We start from the raw sequence: 17291 nt of genomic DNA on the forward strand, positions 1-17291 counted from the left end.
AGTAAAATTTATTTGGCAGGAGGGGGAAGGGAAGCCCCAAATGTCTGTTACAATGGCTTGCACATAGTAGGCCCCACCAAAATATGTGTTGATAGGAACTACAGATGTGGTCCTTCTTTCTTGCATGTAGTAGTTAAAAAAGCAGCAGATCTTAAAGTCCAGCTGACAATTGGTTATTTACTACCCCAGATTCAGCAGGTATCTTCATTCTACTTTAAATTCAAAAAGGTCAAATCTGCTTTGGATTTTTTAAAATATTTGTTTATAACAGGGTCACCTACATGGCTCAATTGGTTGAGCTTCTGACTGGATTTCCGCTCAGGTCATGATCTCAGGGTCCTGGGATGGAGACCCAGGTAGGGCTCCCCACTCAGCATGGAGTCCCCTTGTCTCTCTCTCCCTCTGCTCATCCTCTCTCTCAAATAAATAAATGAATAAATCTTTAAAATATATATATATATATATATATATATTTTTTAGGGGCATCTGGATGGTTCAGTTGGTTACGCATCTGACTCTTGGCTTTCACTTGGTTCCTGATCTCCCCATTGTGAGTTCAAGTCTCATGTTGGGCTCCATGCTGGACATGGAGCCTCCTTAAAAAAATAAATAAAATAAAATACAAAATAAATAATATATATATATTAATGGCAGATACATTCTGAAGGTCATGGTAACATATCACATAGCAGACGCAGGTTTCTGAAGTCCCTTTGTGAACATTCCATTCCATTAGAAAGCAAGCAGTTTCTCAGTTTCTACTTAAGTAGTAGAAACATGATCTCCGTTTCTACGCCTTCATTCCGTGGAAGTATCTGTGAAGCTTGTCATCCTTTTGTTAAGAAATCCTCGAGTCTGGTTCCTCACTGAGAAGGCACTTCCATTAGGTCATTCCAAGTAAAATGGAAGTTCTTTTCCGTATTGGTCGTCATCATCTTTGGCTGCAAGCCTATGGCTGCTAGCAAATCTTCTTTATTTCTATGGAGCTCATCAACATAAATTATTTGGGACTTTACTTTGGATTGGCTTAACTTAACTCAGACATGTTTAGTTTCTAAATGCCACCACGTGCCACTTTTGCCACCAGAGCCATAAAACTTCAGTAAATATTTATGCCCTGCCTTTCTGCCCGAGACAGCCAGTCTGGGGCTGCAGCAAGGGCTGTGTTCCTCCTCCCTGTTAAATAGTTCTTTATAGTTGTACTCCTCTCAGCCAATATCTGTAATGGTCCATTTCTCATTTTAGGAGCAAATGACTGTCCAGATCTACAATAAATTAACATTCAAAACTATTGATGTGAGAGATTTGCTGTCAGCTACTTAAGGGCACTTCCTGGGAATTCAAGGCGAGCACTGGCTCTGGCTCTGGTCTTGAACCGCGTTTGACAGAGGGCAAGGCTTGGTCGTGTTTCTTAGCTCGGTTCATTGTTTTTCTTTTGAAATGTAGTTAATTGTGTTTTCCCACTGTAAAAGCTCCACAAAAAAACATGAGTCCTTTACACTTTTGTTCATGGGTCTGATGATTGCTTTATATTGCTTTTCCTGCATTTTTTGTTTCTTTGTTTTCTTAAGAGCAAGTTCAATCCAAAAGCTAATTGTAGTTGGTAGGGTTTGCAAATAATAACTTATTTTTGGAGCTATTAAGATTACTCAAGTTAGAGTTCACCTGCTCTAACAAGTCACTAGTTAGAGTCTTGTTCCTGATCTCCCCATTGGTTCCTTATCTCCCCATTGTGAGTTCAAGTCAACCAGTCTTGAGAAATTTTCTAATTTAATACAAACACACAAGATAAAACCATCTGGGATAGAAATTTTCTTGTGAAAGTTTAATATTTGTCAAGTGTTCTGTGGATCAGTTTTGTACATAAGCTTTATACAAATTTATTTAGCTGTCAAAAAAATTGACAAGTGAGTATGTTATGGCTAAACTCATAACCTAACAATGTTTATCACAGAGAAAATATTTATATAATTAAAATTTGCGAAGGCTTCTTTCTTCAAACTACTACAATGCATTCATAGTAAAGCATTTTTACTAGACCAAAGATATTACCACTCAAAAACCAATACCTAGATCTTGACATGAAATACACAGCTGATGGAATTCTTATAAAATTAATAGAGTCTGGACTCATGGAAGAAGTGCTCACTTATCCAAGAGGGTCTGACAATAGTAGTTTAAAAAAAAAAAACATAATTCTTGGGGTGTCTGTGTGGCCCAGTCGGTTAAGTGGTCAACTCTTGATTTTCGCTCAGGTTGTGATCTCAGGGTCGTGTGATCCAGCCCCACCTCCAGCTAGGAGCTTAGTGCAAGTCTGTTTAGATTCTCTTTCCCACCCCGTTGTCCCCAGGCCTCTGCATGTGCTCTCACACACATACTCTCTCTCTCTCTCAAATAAATAAATAATCTTAAAAATATATATATAATTCTTCATTTGCAACAACATGGATGGACCTCAACACTACTGTGCTAAGTGAAGAAGTCAGACAGAGAAAGACAAATTCCATGTGATTTCAATTACATGTGGAATATAAAAAAAGGCAAAGCAAAACAAATGAGCAAAAAACCAAACACTCTCTTAAGTATTGAGAACAAACCGGTGGTTACCAGTAGGAAGGGAGTAAGAGGATGGACAAAATAGGTGAAGGGCTTAAGAGGTACAAACTTCCAGTTATAAAATTAAAAGTCACAGAAATGAAAAGTATAGTATAAGGAATATAGTCAATAATATTATAATAACATTGTATGGTAACTATACTTATTGTCGTGAGCATTGAGTAATGTGTAGAATTGTTGAATCAATATGTTGCACACCTGAAACTAATATAACATGTCAATTATACTTGAATAATCATTTTTTTAAAAAAAAAGAAAAACCTCCAGGCCATGTCTATTTATCTATCTATCTACCTAAAAATATATATTTTATTCTTTAAGTTTAATTCTCAACAATAGAAATTTGCCTGATCTTTTAGTCTTTAGTCATTAGTTGTGCCATATGGTGTCATATATGTGTGTATATATATATATATATATATATATATATATATATATACATACATATATATGTATGATTCTCTTTTGAATATTTTGAATATTTGCTATGCTAAAAGTAATCAGGAATTACTTTTGTTTTCTTTTCTTCAATGGCATCCATCCATAGATTTGTCACAAGATCTTAGATTAATGGGGTTATTTGACATTGCTAAAAATATTCCAGACTCAAGGCATTTGATAGGTTTGCCAAATAAAATACTGGGGGAAAAAAGTCACTGGGAGATATTGTGGGTGAGGGTGGGGGAAGAACATGAATATTCTGGGATGTGGCTTTGAGGTTTCCATATTTGTTTCTAGCCTTTTTTTTTTTTTTAAGATTTTATTTATTTATTGGACAGACAGAGATCACAAGTAGGCAGAGAGGCAGAGAGAGAGAGAGGAGGAAGCAGGCTCCCTGCCCAGCAGAGAGCCCGATGCGAGACTGGATCCCAGGACCCTGAGATCATGACCTGAGCCGAAGGCAGCGGCTTAACCCACTGAACCACCCAGGCGCCCTGTTTCTAGCCTTTTTAATTTGGAAAGAGTAGAAGTAGGGTTTCTAGGTAAAAACACAAGACGCCTAGTTAAATTTGAATTTCAGATCAATAACAGTATTTTTAGTAACAGTATGTCCCCATTTTGCAAATATTGATTGTTGATCTGAAATTCAAATTTAACTGGGTAATCCTGTATTTTTATTTGCTAAATCTGGCAACCCGACCTACATGGCTCAGTTTATGCTCTAAGGCGTATTATGATTTCACTAATGGAAAGATAGGCATTAAGGCCACTCGTAATATAAGCAGTGAAGCATTATGGGAAATGGAGAGCTTCTTTTAAGATCATTTTATTTTTTACCCCTTGATTCACCAAATATCTGTTGAGTACCAACTAAGTATCAGGCACACTCCTAGGGACAGGCTATCCATGGGGGACCCAAACCAGACCTGATCCTTCCGAGTGCTTCCAGTATAGTGGGGGAAGCAGGTGATGAACAAGCTCACTAATTACGCCAACTGTGGTAAAGTGGTGTGAAGTGGACAAAAGTCTTTCTCTGCAATAATTGTCTGCTTCACTGATTCAAACAGTTTCAATTAAGTGGAGTTGATGGCTCCTTTTTTTTTTTTTTTTTTTTTTTTTAATAATAAAGGTTGTGGGCAAATTTGATTTAAACAAGGTGAGTGGGTGGTGTGCCCTGAATACTACAAGCCTGGCTAAGCACCATCTGGTGGTAGAGATTTTGAATTTCAGCTTGAATTTTTGTGGAATTTTCTTTGTTAAAGTAAAGATAAATTTTGAAAATTAATCTGCAAAGAGAGACTTATAAGTTGTAATAAATGTTAATAAAATGACATCCAAATTAAAGTTATCAGAATAAGGGCGCCTGGGTGGCTCAGTGGGTTAAAGCCTCTGCTTTCGGCTCAGGTCATGATCCCAGGGTCCTGGGATAGAGCCCCACATCGGGCTCTCTGCTCAGCAGGGAGCCTGCTTCCTCCTCTCTCTCTGCCTCTCTGCCTACTTGTGATCTCTGTCTGTCAAGTAAATAAATAAAATCTTAAAAAAAAAAAGTTAGGAGAATAAAACTGAACTAAAAGAAAAAAATCCATTCAGTTATTTTTGCATTGAAAATATCTATAAGTACTTATGATCCAATGAAAATAATACTAGGATGACACAAAACTCTACCAAATACTTATATGACAAAAATGTAATTAAATATTAATACAAGAGCTGTAAATTGATTATTTGTGTGCCAACCATTTGACACGGATTATCCCATATAACCTTCCTAAGAACTGAGTGAGGTACAGGACCACATCACAGAAGTTTCCCCATTAGAAAATATCTTGGCTTTTAATAACCAAACCTCATAGAACATATTTCTTTCTCAATACAACATTTTTTAAAAGACTTTATTTATTTGACAGAAGGAGAGGAAGAGCACAATCAGGGGGAGCTGGAGAGGGGGAAGCAGGCTCCCCACCAAGCAGGGAGCCCATGTGGGCCTCAATCCCAGGACCCTGGGATCATGACCTGAGACGAAGGCAGATGCTTAAGGACTGAGCCACCCAGGTGCCCCCTCAATACATTTTTGTGCCTTTGTTTATATTGGGAAAAAATATACTTCCTGAAAACTCTATAATTTTTTTAAACAAAATGAGGTATAGGAAAAATTTTTATTTACATTGCAGATAGACTTGGTCTAACATCCAAATCATGTGTAGACAGACATGTTGGGAACCACACAGAATTTAACAATGAAGCTGTGCATCTCGGTTGTCCCTGCTGCTAAGAAAGACGACTCCTCCCGATTTGTCACCACAGGCTGCTAATATTTAGCTCTTGTTTTTGCTTCATAGTATCTGACAGTGTGTCGCCTCCCAAAGATGAGAAGTTGTTGAGAAAACTATGGGAAAATAGGCGAGTGATCAAAGTGCTGACAATGGGAGAGAAAATTCTACTGAATAGAGAGCAATGTTTGATTAAGACGTTTTGGTTATTATCAGAAGATAAATACTTGACGCAATTTATAACCTAACATTTTTTGTTTCATACATACAGATTCATTTTACTGTGTTTTCATTAAGTTTTAGGAAGCCCCGGTAGCTTTTATCATGTATTATAATTTTTTTCAATGAAAAATAATGGAAAACAGGCTCCCTGTGGGTGTTTTCAGGTGGAACCTGATTTTCAAGAATAGATTACTGGTGTTAAGCAGGAGATACCTGGGATCAAGCCCCACATTGGCCTCCCAGCTCAGTGGGGAGTCTGCTTCTCCCTCTACCCCTCCCCCCTGCACATGATCCCTCTTTCTCTCTCAATAAACAAATAAAATCTTTTAAAAAAAGGAATAGGGGGGCGCCTGGGTGGCTCAGTGGGTTAAGCCGCTGCCTTCGGCTCAGGTCATGATCTCAGGGTCCTGGAATCGAGTCCCGCATCGGGCTCTCTGCTGAGTGGAGAGCCTGCTTTCCTCTCTCTCTCTCTCTCTCTCTGCCTGTCTCTCTGTCTACTTGTGCTCTCTCTCTGTCAAATAAATAAATAAAATCTTTAAAAAAAAAAAAAAGGAATGGGATTGGTAGCATGAAACATACAACGTGTATAAAGTGCATGTGTGTGTGTGTGTGTGTGTGTGTGTATGCCTTGTAACATACTAACACTGACTTAAGCAAATGTGTGTATATTTGTCTTACATAACAAAAAGTCTGAGGCAGGGCAGTCCAGGGCCAGACTCATTTCTCTCTCCCATTCTGCTCTACTGTCCATTACAAAGCATCACTCACACTCATAGTGGTCACTTGCCAGATGCCAGATTTTGCTGTACCCCAAAACTTGCAGTTGTTTTTCAGAGAAGAATCATAAGTTACAATGAGCTTATTACCACAGAGCTTGAGGTCCTGCTGACCTAAGGCATCATCAGCTGTGGTTTGGCTGTGTCTATGCTCTTCATTTTGGGACCCTGGCTAAGGGAGCAGCCCTTCTGGGGGGCCACACGCTTCCCACCGTGGAAGGGCCCAGGAGATGGCAGAACCATGTGATGGCTCTTACAGACTGCTCAAAAACAGTATCTGTCACTTTTCCCCACAAGGCGTTGGCTAAATTTAGTCATATATTAAGGCTGTCAGGAGGACAGAGAAATATAATCCTCTTACAAAAAACATCACAGATGCTTGGGCATATCAATATAATCTTTCCTATGTGATAAAAGCAAGCTAGTGAGACTAGACCGGAAATGGAAGTTGAGTCAGCCGTCTGTAGTGTCTGCCACAGTTCACACACACACACACACACACACACCCCACACACGAGCGCACGTGCACACGCCACCCACAATATTTTTATTTATTTATGTTCCAGAGTATTCCACAGAGCAAGTATTCATGTCCTTTTGGAACTGTGGTCTTGAGTCACATCATGTCCCTTTGACAAAATAACTACCTATAAAAACATCCTGACTTAAAATACTTCGCCTTTAATGGGGACTACAGTTCCATTCAGCATTATAGTAGATTCCTTTGCAATTGCACAAGTAACAATCTGTGTCACAGTTATTGGAAATTTTGTGTACATTAAAATCCACTGTTGAAGACAGTCTCTTCAGTAAATGGTGTTGGGAAAATTAGACAGCTACACACAAAGGAGTGAAACTGGACCATTGTTTTACACCATTTACAAAAATAAATTCAAATTGGATTAAAGATTTGAATGTAAGACCTGAAGACATAAAACTCCTAGAAGAAAACATAGGCAGAGAAACTTTTTGACACCAGCCTTAGCAATATTTTTTTGGACCAGCCTCCTCAGGTAAGGGCAAAAAAAGCTAAAATAAACAAATGGGACTTCGTCAAGCTAGAAAGCTTCTGCACAGCAAAGGAAACCGTGGACAAAACAAAAAGGCCGCCTACTGAATGGAAGAAGATCTTTGCGAATCAAACATCTGATACATGGAACCTAAAAACAAAACAAAAGAACAAATGAAACAGGGGCGCCTGGGGGCTCAGCCTGTGAAGTGTCTGCCTTCTGTGCAGGTCATGACCCTGGAGTCCCCCGGATCGAGCCCTGTATCTGGCTCCCTGCTCAGTGGGGAGTCTGCTTCTCCCTCTGCCCTGTCCCCAAGTCTTTCTCTTTCTCAAATAAATAAAATGTTAAAAAAAAAAAGAAAGAAAGAAAGAAAAGAAACAAAACAGAAACAGACTCATAGAAACAAGAAACAAACTTCTGGCCACCCTAAAGGGGAAGAGTTGGGCAGGGGGAGGTGCAGATGAAATAGGTAAAGAGGATGAAGAGATCCAAACTTCCAGTTAGAAAACTAAATCCTGGGATATAATGTGCAGCATAAGAAATACAGTCAATAACATTATACTAACTTCATGGTGACAGATGGTAACTAGATTTATCATGGGCATCATTTTGTAATGTGTGAGAGTATCAGATCACGATGGTATATACCTGAAACTAATAGGATATGGTATGTCAATTACACTTCAATTAAAAAATCCACTATTGTCAAGGTGATATAATGAACTGTGTTTATTTATAAGCCAGGAGAATTTCAGAGAATAGTCATGTCTAGGTATTAAACAGTTTGCTTTCCCTTTTCTTCTTAATTAGGTGCTGTCATACCATGCAACATGTTCAAAAGCCGAAGTTGACAAGTTTAAGGTAAGAAAGCAACGTGTGCCGTGCTAGTATGTCACGTTAAGTTCCACACAGCATTCTGACCAGTTGTCACTTGCCTCTGTAGAATCGTTCCTGCCCACTAGGTATTAGGGAAAAGAACTGGGCAAAGGTGTGTTTTGAATATTTCAGTCTTAGAGGGGAAAAGGGACTTACATATATAACTGAGTAGCCCCTTCATGATCATTTAAATGACTCAGTATTTATTTCTTTCCACTTGTTAAGTAAGTGTGATATTAGAAAAAAATCTGTGTAATATTATGAGAATCGGGATACCTGGCTTTAACATTCGTTTTTCCTCCAACTTTCTGTTCACTTAAAATATGTATAGTTTCATCTGTAAGAATAAGTGAAGAGATTAGGATAATACTAGTTAACATTTGCCAGCTGCCTACTATGGACCACAATACAGAGCATTTTACCTATATAATTCCTTGGAGTTTCCTAACCCTGTGAAGTACATAGTCATACAGATGAGTCAGTTGAGGCGTGGAGATAGTAAGTAGACAGGCCAAGGCCAAATGATTGTAAGGGGTAGAGCCAGGCAATCTGTCCCTGAAACTGCAATTCCTAACCACCGTGTTCACTGCTGTTCAGTGGAAGCTTCTTTCAACTCCAACATACGGTAAGTCTGTGAATGAGTCTTACATATTCTTTACCTTTGTTTTTTTAAGATTGTATTTGTAAGTAATCTCTACCACCAACAGGGGGCTCGAACTCACAACCCTGAGATCAAGTCACATATTGCAGCTGAGTCAACCAGCCACCCTAGATATTCTTTTTCATCTCCACCATTCTCGTAAAGGCAGCACCAGAATTCTTGTTCCTTGCCCTGTGTTTCTATCCAGTCGTGGTCAAAATGTGAGAGTGTGGGAGACCTGAGTTTCCTCCCTTTTGAAAGCTTTGGTCTCTGCCTTTTTAAGTGTTTAAGGAGGTTCAGAATGATCAGCTTAGCAAACACAACAGTAAGAAAGATAGTGTTTTGTATTGGTATTTGTATGTAATAACCCTTGGTGGCTACTCTTCTAAGAGTTTCATTTACATACAGATGCATTCATCTTCCCAGGAACAATGGTCCAGAGACCTTTGGGCCTGATCCCGCATCAGATCTTTAGAGTTGGGGCACACGAATAAAGAAAGGGGATAAGGGAAGACTCCAAACTCAGAGTGGGGATGAGGGGACTGCTCAGAAGGGCAGGGAGCAGCACACTGACCATGGGTGCAAGCCAGCTGCACGGGCTCCAGCCAGGGATATATGGTGTCCTTGGCTCAATGGGAGGCTTAAGAAAAGAGCTGCAGGAAAAGAGTGACCCAGACCAGGATGGACATGTTGCCAGCAAGAGGTGACAGCTGACAGCAGAAGGAGGAGATAGAACCCCCCAAACTGTGGCAGTCAGGGCCTGTTGTTAGGGAGATAAACATCCTGCGCATCAGCTAGAATGTGAATGTCGTCCAGGTATCCCTTCCTGTATGTTGTGTTCACTGCTCTATCCCTATGGTTCTGATACTTAGTAAATATGTGTTGGATGGAGGAAGGAAGGAAGGAAGGAAGGAAGGAATCCATAAAGCATCAGTGTTCTGTAATTCAAAACAATTATTCATTAAGAATATGTTAAAACCATGGTTACCTATGATTATTTTTTGTATCTTCTATCTATTTTATAAATATGTCCATGAAAAGTAGGTACAGCTTTTGTACTTTAATAAAGTTTAGTTACCTAGAAATCCGATTTAGGGAAATAACTTGCCACCAGTATTTTACTGTTCTTACTGTTTTATATGTTTACTGTTATTTTATTATCATCATTGCTAAAATAAGGAAAGGACCAGCAGGGAGAAAGACAGTAAGTCTTACAGTGGGACAGATACAACTGCGGGAGCTATTTGATGGGACACGTACAGAGGCACAGCAGGTCAAAATCGATAGCTGTGTACCCTCTAAACATACCGCCCTTTGTTTGGCTTTAATTCTTAATTCCATAGAGTAAGGAAAACACTGCTGTCTTGGAGTTTGCCATGCTTTTCTATTGTTAGCTGGCAAACATACTAAAAATAGCAAGTATTTAAATTTGAGATCAAAGGGTTATTTCATCTTAAAATTATCAAGAATGTTAACTTAACTGATTTATTCCAGATTTTATCCTGAAAGATATTGGTAAGTATCTTATTACAATGTAATTGAGATATAGTAGATAATTTCAACCTAATGGCTTTCTTTTTCCTGATATACAAAGTAAACAAAACATTACCATAATTGGTGGCTGATGTCTTATAACTGCAGCAATAACATTAAAATGTAGTCAGCTTAAAATAATCCTGCACATAGACACTGAAAGTATTTACTGAAATTTCACACTGGAGTGTGTGTAGTGGCAGTTTCCTAACATTGTAGCTAAATAGCAGTAAATAAATGCTTTGTTTTGACCCAAATGTACAGATAAACCAAGCTTGCATTCGAATATATTGTAACCTCTGCTACTTAGAATAATTTTTTAACAGAGATAATAAAGAAAACAGAGAGAGATTTGAAATCTGGAATCAGAGTTATCCATAAAACTTCATCATTTCAGGATGGCTGAGTCAATGTATTCGGTTATGTGCAGCTGGGCCAAGGTATTGATCAGTGATTCAGAGATGAAGTCAGGGTTTGGAAGGAAATACCATCCTCTGGTGCTGACAAGGACCTGGAGGTCAAATACACACTTACATAAGCCAGACTCCGGTAGCAGCCCAAACCGTGCCACAGCTGGGATTCAGATATGTTGAGAATACCACCAAAAAGGGGTTGTTTACACAAGAGACTGGGAGGCCTCCTGGTTAAGAACACTTGTTAGTGAAAATCGAGGCCACAGGCCTCAGTGTCTAAATGATTTCAAGTTCAGCGTGCGGTTTGTCTCTTGGATTTGTCCCTTACCCCGGCCTCCTATAGATACATCTTCTCAGCTAAAAATGTGAATGGAAAGGTATGGACCTCAGTACAGTTTCAGGGCAATGAGTGACCCCGAGAGCATGAGGGTTCCAGAGTGCGGATAGAACGCAACAGAAAATGGCAGCCTAAGAGAAAGGAAGCCTCATATAGACCAGAGGGAAAGTACCTTCTATCAAAATGACCAGCAGAAGCTGAAGGAGTCAAGGCAAGCTAAGTGGTCACATTTTAAGGATAAGTAAGGTATACATACCCTGAGAACTCTCAGAAATAAGTAGGAGAGATGGAAATCCCATAATATTGAAGAGTATAATACATACCATTAATTACTTTCAGTTCACTACCATTTGTACTCCTCGGTGGGATAGTTTCAAGGAACATAGATTTCACAGATGATAAACCTATAGCCAATCTTTAATAATCATTAATGCAAGGCTAATATCACCTTACCTTTTTTCATATCTTGTCTTCCTATTCCATACCTGTCTGTGTTTGTGGATTTCTTTTCCTATTGTTGAAAGACCCTAGAGGACCCGCACCCAAGGACGCACTCACAGACCACTGGATGCAATAAGCAAGAGGATTTTATTCGGGCATGCTCGGACTCCCAGGGACACTTGACCATGAAATCTGCGAGGGATGGGTCAGTGTCTGAGAGCCCTGATCTGTTTCGGGAGTCCCTTAATATAGAATTTTACAGTCCATTACATCAGAGCCCTCACTTTTCTAGCCAGTAATTTCAAAGCATTACAGTAAGGCCTACACATAGGTAGCCAATCCTTTAAAACCAACCATACATTCTGGCCAGTCACCGTTCAGGTAGTGTACAGTAGAGGGTACATGTTGAATTGCACGTTTCTAACCTTTATCTGTATACGTGCTGAACCGCACGTCTCCAGCTAGCGTACGTGCTGAACCGCACGTCTCCGGCCTTGGTACGGGAGGCAACCCTTATCAATTTTACTTAGTAGTAGGGGAAATTCTTAACAGGGGAAGGGTATAACTTTATTTGATTACACAGCGAACGAGGGTTTAAGCAATTTTTCATTTCTTAGCAAAGCATTAGAAGCATTATTATACAGAAGCCAGAAACAGCTGGGTTAAACACAGATTTTTGCTATTCGTTATCCTGTTATGCTGCTTGCTGACTCCCTTATCTATGGTCAGCTGGCCACAGTTTCTTAGTTAGCATAAGCTGGTTATAAAAAGAATGTTAAAACTTATAGGCTATACTATAGTTCTGACCTGGGGTCCTTCATTGTAGAGTGCCAGGGTAGAGGGAAAAGATGTTTTCATTTCTGTTTTGTTTTGTTCTATTAGCTCCGTTTCTCCTGTTGGGAAAAGTCTCTTCATGGGTGAGTGGTGGTAGGTAGATGAAGGGTGGTCAAAGTGTGAAAAACATTCTAGAACTTTTCCTGGATTATCTAGCCAGAATAAGTAGATGAAACAACATGTAGTTGCTCATCTAGGAATGTCAGAACCTAAGATGATTTTTGTGGTTCTGATATATTATTTACACGTTGGGAAACAGTCTTTTTTGGAGAGTCATCTAAACACAAAAAGATCACAGAAATTCCTGGAACTAATGAATTAAATTTTTCAAAGTCTGGTTGAGGTTATAATGTTAATAATTTGTCCTTTATGGGCTGGTTGCCCTGTGCATCGAATGAGGAAATGAAAGAATGGTTTTTATCCTCATTAACATTTACTGATCTTCCTTGAACTTGAAATAAGAAAGGTGTGACCAGAAAATTTGTGCAGATTTTAGTGCCTGTTTATATCTCTTGTGCTCTGTGCTAACGGGAATAATGTATAAAGACCATATTGACAATTAGATCTCTTTGAAGATGACTGGTTTAAAGGCTTTTAATAACCTAAAGATGCCAGCTGTGATAACATAAGAAAATGAGTTTAGCACAGCAATTATATGCTCCTGTAATTTTATGCACTTTCCTAAGATTCCAATGCGGTGGACAGACCAAACAGTTACCACTATATACGCCAGTTTACCAATTAAAATCAACTCATGGATGTTCCCGTGTTATATTGCCACCTTTTATCATCCCTTCTTTCAATTCCAAACTGCATGGGTTATGGCTGCAATCAGAGATGAACTCGTTTACGGCACCATTTAACTGCCTCAGTAATTAAACACCGATAACTCATGTTGGGTGTTTGGGCTTGGACTACCTCTTGCGTATTTCAAGTTATCAATGTTAATGCCTCGACCACAAATTAACATCCTGGTAAAGTAAATAAAATAAAGTGCCCAAGAAGAGGTACCCCCTGTGGCCTTTATGTACCAAAAGAAGAATGGCCACTTCAGAAATAGCCTCTTACAACCTTCTCTGTAAGACAGTAGGTAGGGGACAGACTGGACAATGGGATGGGGTGTACTAGGCTTTTTTTTTTTTTAAGTAATTAAGTTTGAAGAGACACCTTTGATCCGTGAAATAGTCAAAGGTTATCATAAGTCCTGACAGTTGTACGGGTAGATGTGTCTGTCATAAGTCCACCACAAGGAGGAAGGTGTTGGGGCTCACCCTCACTCGGCTGGTCAAGGAATGGGTTGCCTCTTCTCGACTGAACTCCCAATGGATGCACCTTTGTCTAATTGCACAGAGGTGGAACATGTGCTGCCTACTTCCCCACCAGCTCTATTTCCAGAGCTGTGGAAATAGTCCAGTCCTTGCACTGGCCTCTTGCAGAGGAAAACCTCATGTAGACAGAGGATAACACCGTGGCACTTACCCTAACCCAAGTAAAGAGGCAGCTACCAAGGAGGGGAGGGGTCAGGAGGGGTCAGGATGCCTCAGGAGCCCAAGCAGAGCTCATGTTCCCCCACCGCAGTCAGTAGGAAGCATCTAAGGACTCCTTCTTGGTAGGCTAGATGCTTCCACAGAGACACCATCCACGACCTCAGGATGCCTGCTAGGGAAGAAGACCTTCATCTTGTTACTCCAGCCTCCGCCCTCCCAGTCTTCCTGAAATGCCGCCTTTGGAAATCCCAACAACCAACCACTTTCCGGTTCACCTCTGCTTACTTGTAACGTTGTTTAAAAGCTGTCCTCGCTCCACAAATAAGTGAAACCATATGATAATTGACTCTCTCTGCTTGACTTATTTCACTCAGCATAGTCTCTTCCAATCCCGTCCATGTTGCTACAAAAGTTGGGTATTCATCCTATTTGTGGAGCATAACAAATAGCATGGAGGACAAGGGGAGATGGAGCAGAAAAGGGAGTTGAGGGAAATTGGAAGGGGAGGTGAACCATGAGAGACTGTGGACTCTGAAAAACAATCTGAGGGGTTTGAAGGGACGGGGTGGAAGGTTGGGGGAACCAGGTGGTGGGTATTGGACAGGGCATGGATTGCATGGAGCACTGGGTCTGGTGCAAAAACAATGAATACTGTTACACTGAAAATAAATTTTAAAAACTTAAAAATAAATAAATAAATAAATAAATAAATAAATAAAGCTACCCTCGCAGCAGTCGAGGAATCATCTTACACCTAACCTAGCCGGTCTCCTCTCTTGTCCCCACCTCTTGACTTGAGGGCGTTGTTATTACCTTAAATAGTATCTATGCCAAGTTTAATTTCCGAGATTTTTTTCTTTTTATCATCAGGGAGTTCTTGAACCTTCCGCAGGAAACTGCTGCTTCCTCTAGGAATCTGCATCCAAAAGGGCCTGTCCTGCTCCTGGGGCAGGAGGCTGAGCTGGGCAGCCTGCATTGCTTACGACATGTCCATAAATCCTTGGGGTGCTTTGTGTCTAAATGTCCACATGTTCGTATGGGCTTCTCTTTATGAACTGTCTCTTCGAGGAATGCTAGGTCAGATAAAAGATAGTTACACTGTGGGTGCCTGGGTGGCTCAGTGGGTTAAGCCTCTGCTTTTGGCTCAGGTCATGATCTCAGGTTCCTGGGATTGAGTCCCGAATCAGGCTCTTTGCTCAGCGGGAGCCTGCTTCCCCTCCACCCCCCGCCTCTCTGCCTACTTGTGACCTCTCTCTGTCAAATAAATAAGGAAAATCTTTTAAGAAAAAAAAATTACACTCTGTCACTGTTGAGTGTCAACAACACAGAGGAGGCAACGGTGTGAGAGGAGCCTGGGCTGTCAGCCCAGGCTTGCCTACTGCTGCACTATGCGGCTATGAGTTGAGGGCTCTTTAAAAACTCACCTGGCCAGGCACCTGGGTGGCTCAGTGGATTAAAGCCTTTGCCTTCGGCTCAGGTCATGATCTCAGGGTCCTGAGATCGAGCCCCGCATCAGGCTCTCTGCTCAGCAGGAAGCCTGCTTCTCCCTCTCTCGCTGCCTGCCTCTCTGCCTACTTGTGATCTCTGTCAAGTAAATAAATAAAATCTTAAAAAAAAAAAAAAACTCACCTGGCCAAGCTCCATCCCATGGTGACCCCGACCTCCCCTCTAATCAACTTCAACAGTCATCATTTGATTCCTCTTTCCGTTTGGAAACAAAACAGGGACACCATCTCTGAAAGGTCATGAGGAATGTTGACTTTCCCTGGAAGGAAGCATGTGCCTGGAAGGGTTCTCCCATCTTCTTGCTTCCACACACTAATACAGCTGGTCCACTGTACACCTGGAGTGGCACACATGAAGGCCCAGGGAGTCTACCCTATGGGAACAAAATAAAGGGCAGTTCATTTTTGGTTTCAGAACAGTGATAGGTCCTAAAGGTCCAAGGAAGACAGGAGTGGAGGACAGTTGTATGGCCCAGTTAGAGTGCTGACTTCTGAATGATGAAGGGAGCTATAGAGGCCAAGGTGGTCAGAACTTTCCAGAACATTGGGCATCTGGGACTGTATCACTCTCCTTCTTTCTGGTTTACCTCTAGTTAACACAATCTATGACAACAGGCATGGTACTGGGAAATAAAGAACTGATACGCCCTCCCCTCAGTGATGGTGATTTGACTTAGCAATCATGATGGTTGGTTTTCTCTCTGTATCTCCTTCAGTATACATAGGAGCCACAAACCCCTTCCCTCCCTATCCTCTCCAGAGGCCCGCGTTGAATATAACTGTCCATTCACCTTTGAGTCCTCACACTTCCTCAATCCCATGGGCTCTTCCCTCCATTTGGACTAAACATGTCTCCCACGCTCCCCCACCCACCCCACACTTAACCCTTATCTGCACACTCCCAGTCACCACTAGCTCAGATCCTCATTCTTCTTTCTCGTGCAGACATTTGGTATGAAGCTCTCCTAGCTGGTCTCCCTGCCTCCCTTTATCTCTCACTCTTTTTTTATTCTTTAAGTCAGCTCTTAGACCACCATAAGATCTGCTCCCAAATTCATCCCGTGCACAGTGGCCAGATTAACAGTATTCTGCTGGTGCTGGTTTCCATCTTATAAAGCTCAACATCTTCTATAAGCCTCTAGATTCCATCATTTCAAATCCTTCATTTGGACATTAAAATGGGTGGAAGACCAGTGGGAGATACAGGCTTCCAGTTACAGAATGAATGAGTCACAGGAATAAAAGGTACAGCAGAGGGAATGTAGTCAATGATACTGTAGTAGCATATGGTGACAGACGGGAGCATAGCATAACGCGTAGAGAAGTTGAGTCACTGTGTTGAACACCTTAAACCCATGTGACCTTGTGTGTCAGCTATACTCAAATCATCTAAAATAAATAACTACATTCATTATAATAATACTTCTAAAAAGTGCTTTGAACTCTCAGCTCCAGTTTACTTCTCCATCCTATCTCCCATGTTCCCATTGACCCACTCTTCACATGAGCTCTATTTGATATTTTCTGTCCATTCTCTGATCTCTGTTCCCATTCCTGTTTCCATCTCAGCGTAGTTAGAGTCCTGATGGTCCATCAGCTCCTGCTCAGTCGTGCTCTCCGTGTAGTCATTCTCACTGTAATTCAGGCAAAAGTAATCTGCTTGTTTGCCATTTTTTCATTATACTTATCAGTTTCTACCTTGTGATATTAATCTTTGTGCACCTGTCCATTCACCTGATTAAACCAGGAACATTTTCAGAGCAAATCCTGGTCTTACTCAATTTCATAACCCTTGTATTTCCGTAAGTCATGTCTTGCCCCTGGGAGCTGGAAAATATTTACGAAATTCATTGAACGATTTGCGGTTTTATTGGCAGAGGTGGTTACAAC

The 17291-nt window shown here is 40.7% G+C and overlaps 1 protein-coding gene across 1 annotated transcript in view; it reads left to right on the forward strand.

The window, feature by feature from the left end:
* Nucleotides 1–17291, forward strand: part of PDE11A (phosphodiesterase 11A) — a 380751-nt gene that overhangs the window by 238876 nt on the left and 124584 nt on the right. The window contains exon 10 of the mRNA XM_082689397.1: nt 8146–8196. Coding sequence (XP_082545523.1) covers nt 8146–8196 — 51 coding nt within the window. The remainder of the gene's footprint in view (nt 1–8145; nt 8197–17291) is intronic.

Source organism: Mustela nivalis, assembly GCF_964662115.1.
Source record: "Mustela nivalis genome assembly, chromosome: 11".
Taxonomy (NCBI): domain Eukaryota; kingdom Metazoa; phylum Chordata; class Mammalia; order Carnivora; family Mustelidae; genus Mustela; species Mustela nivalis.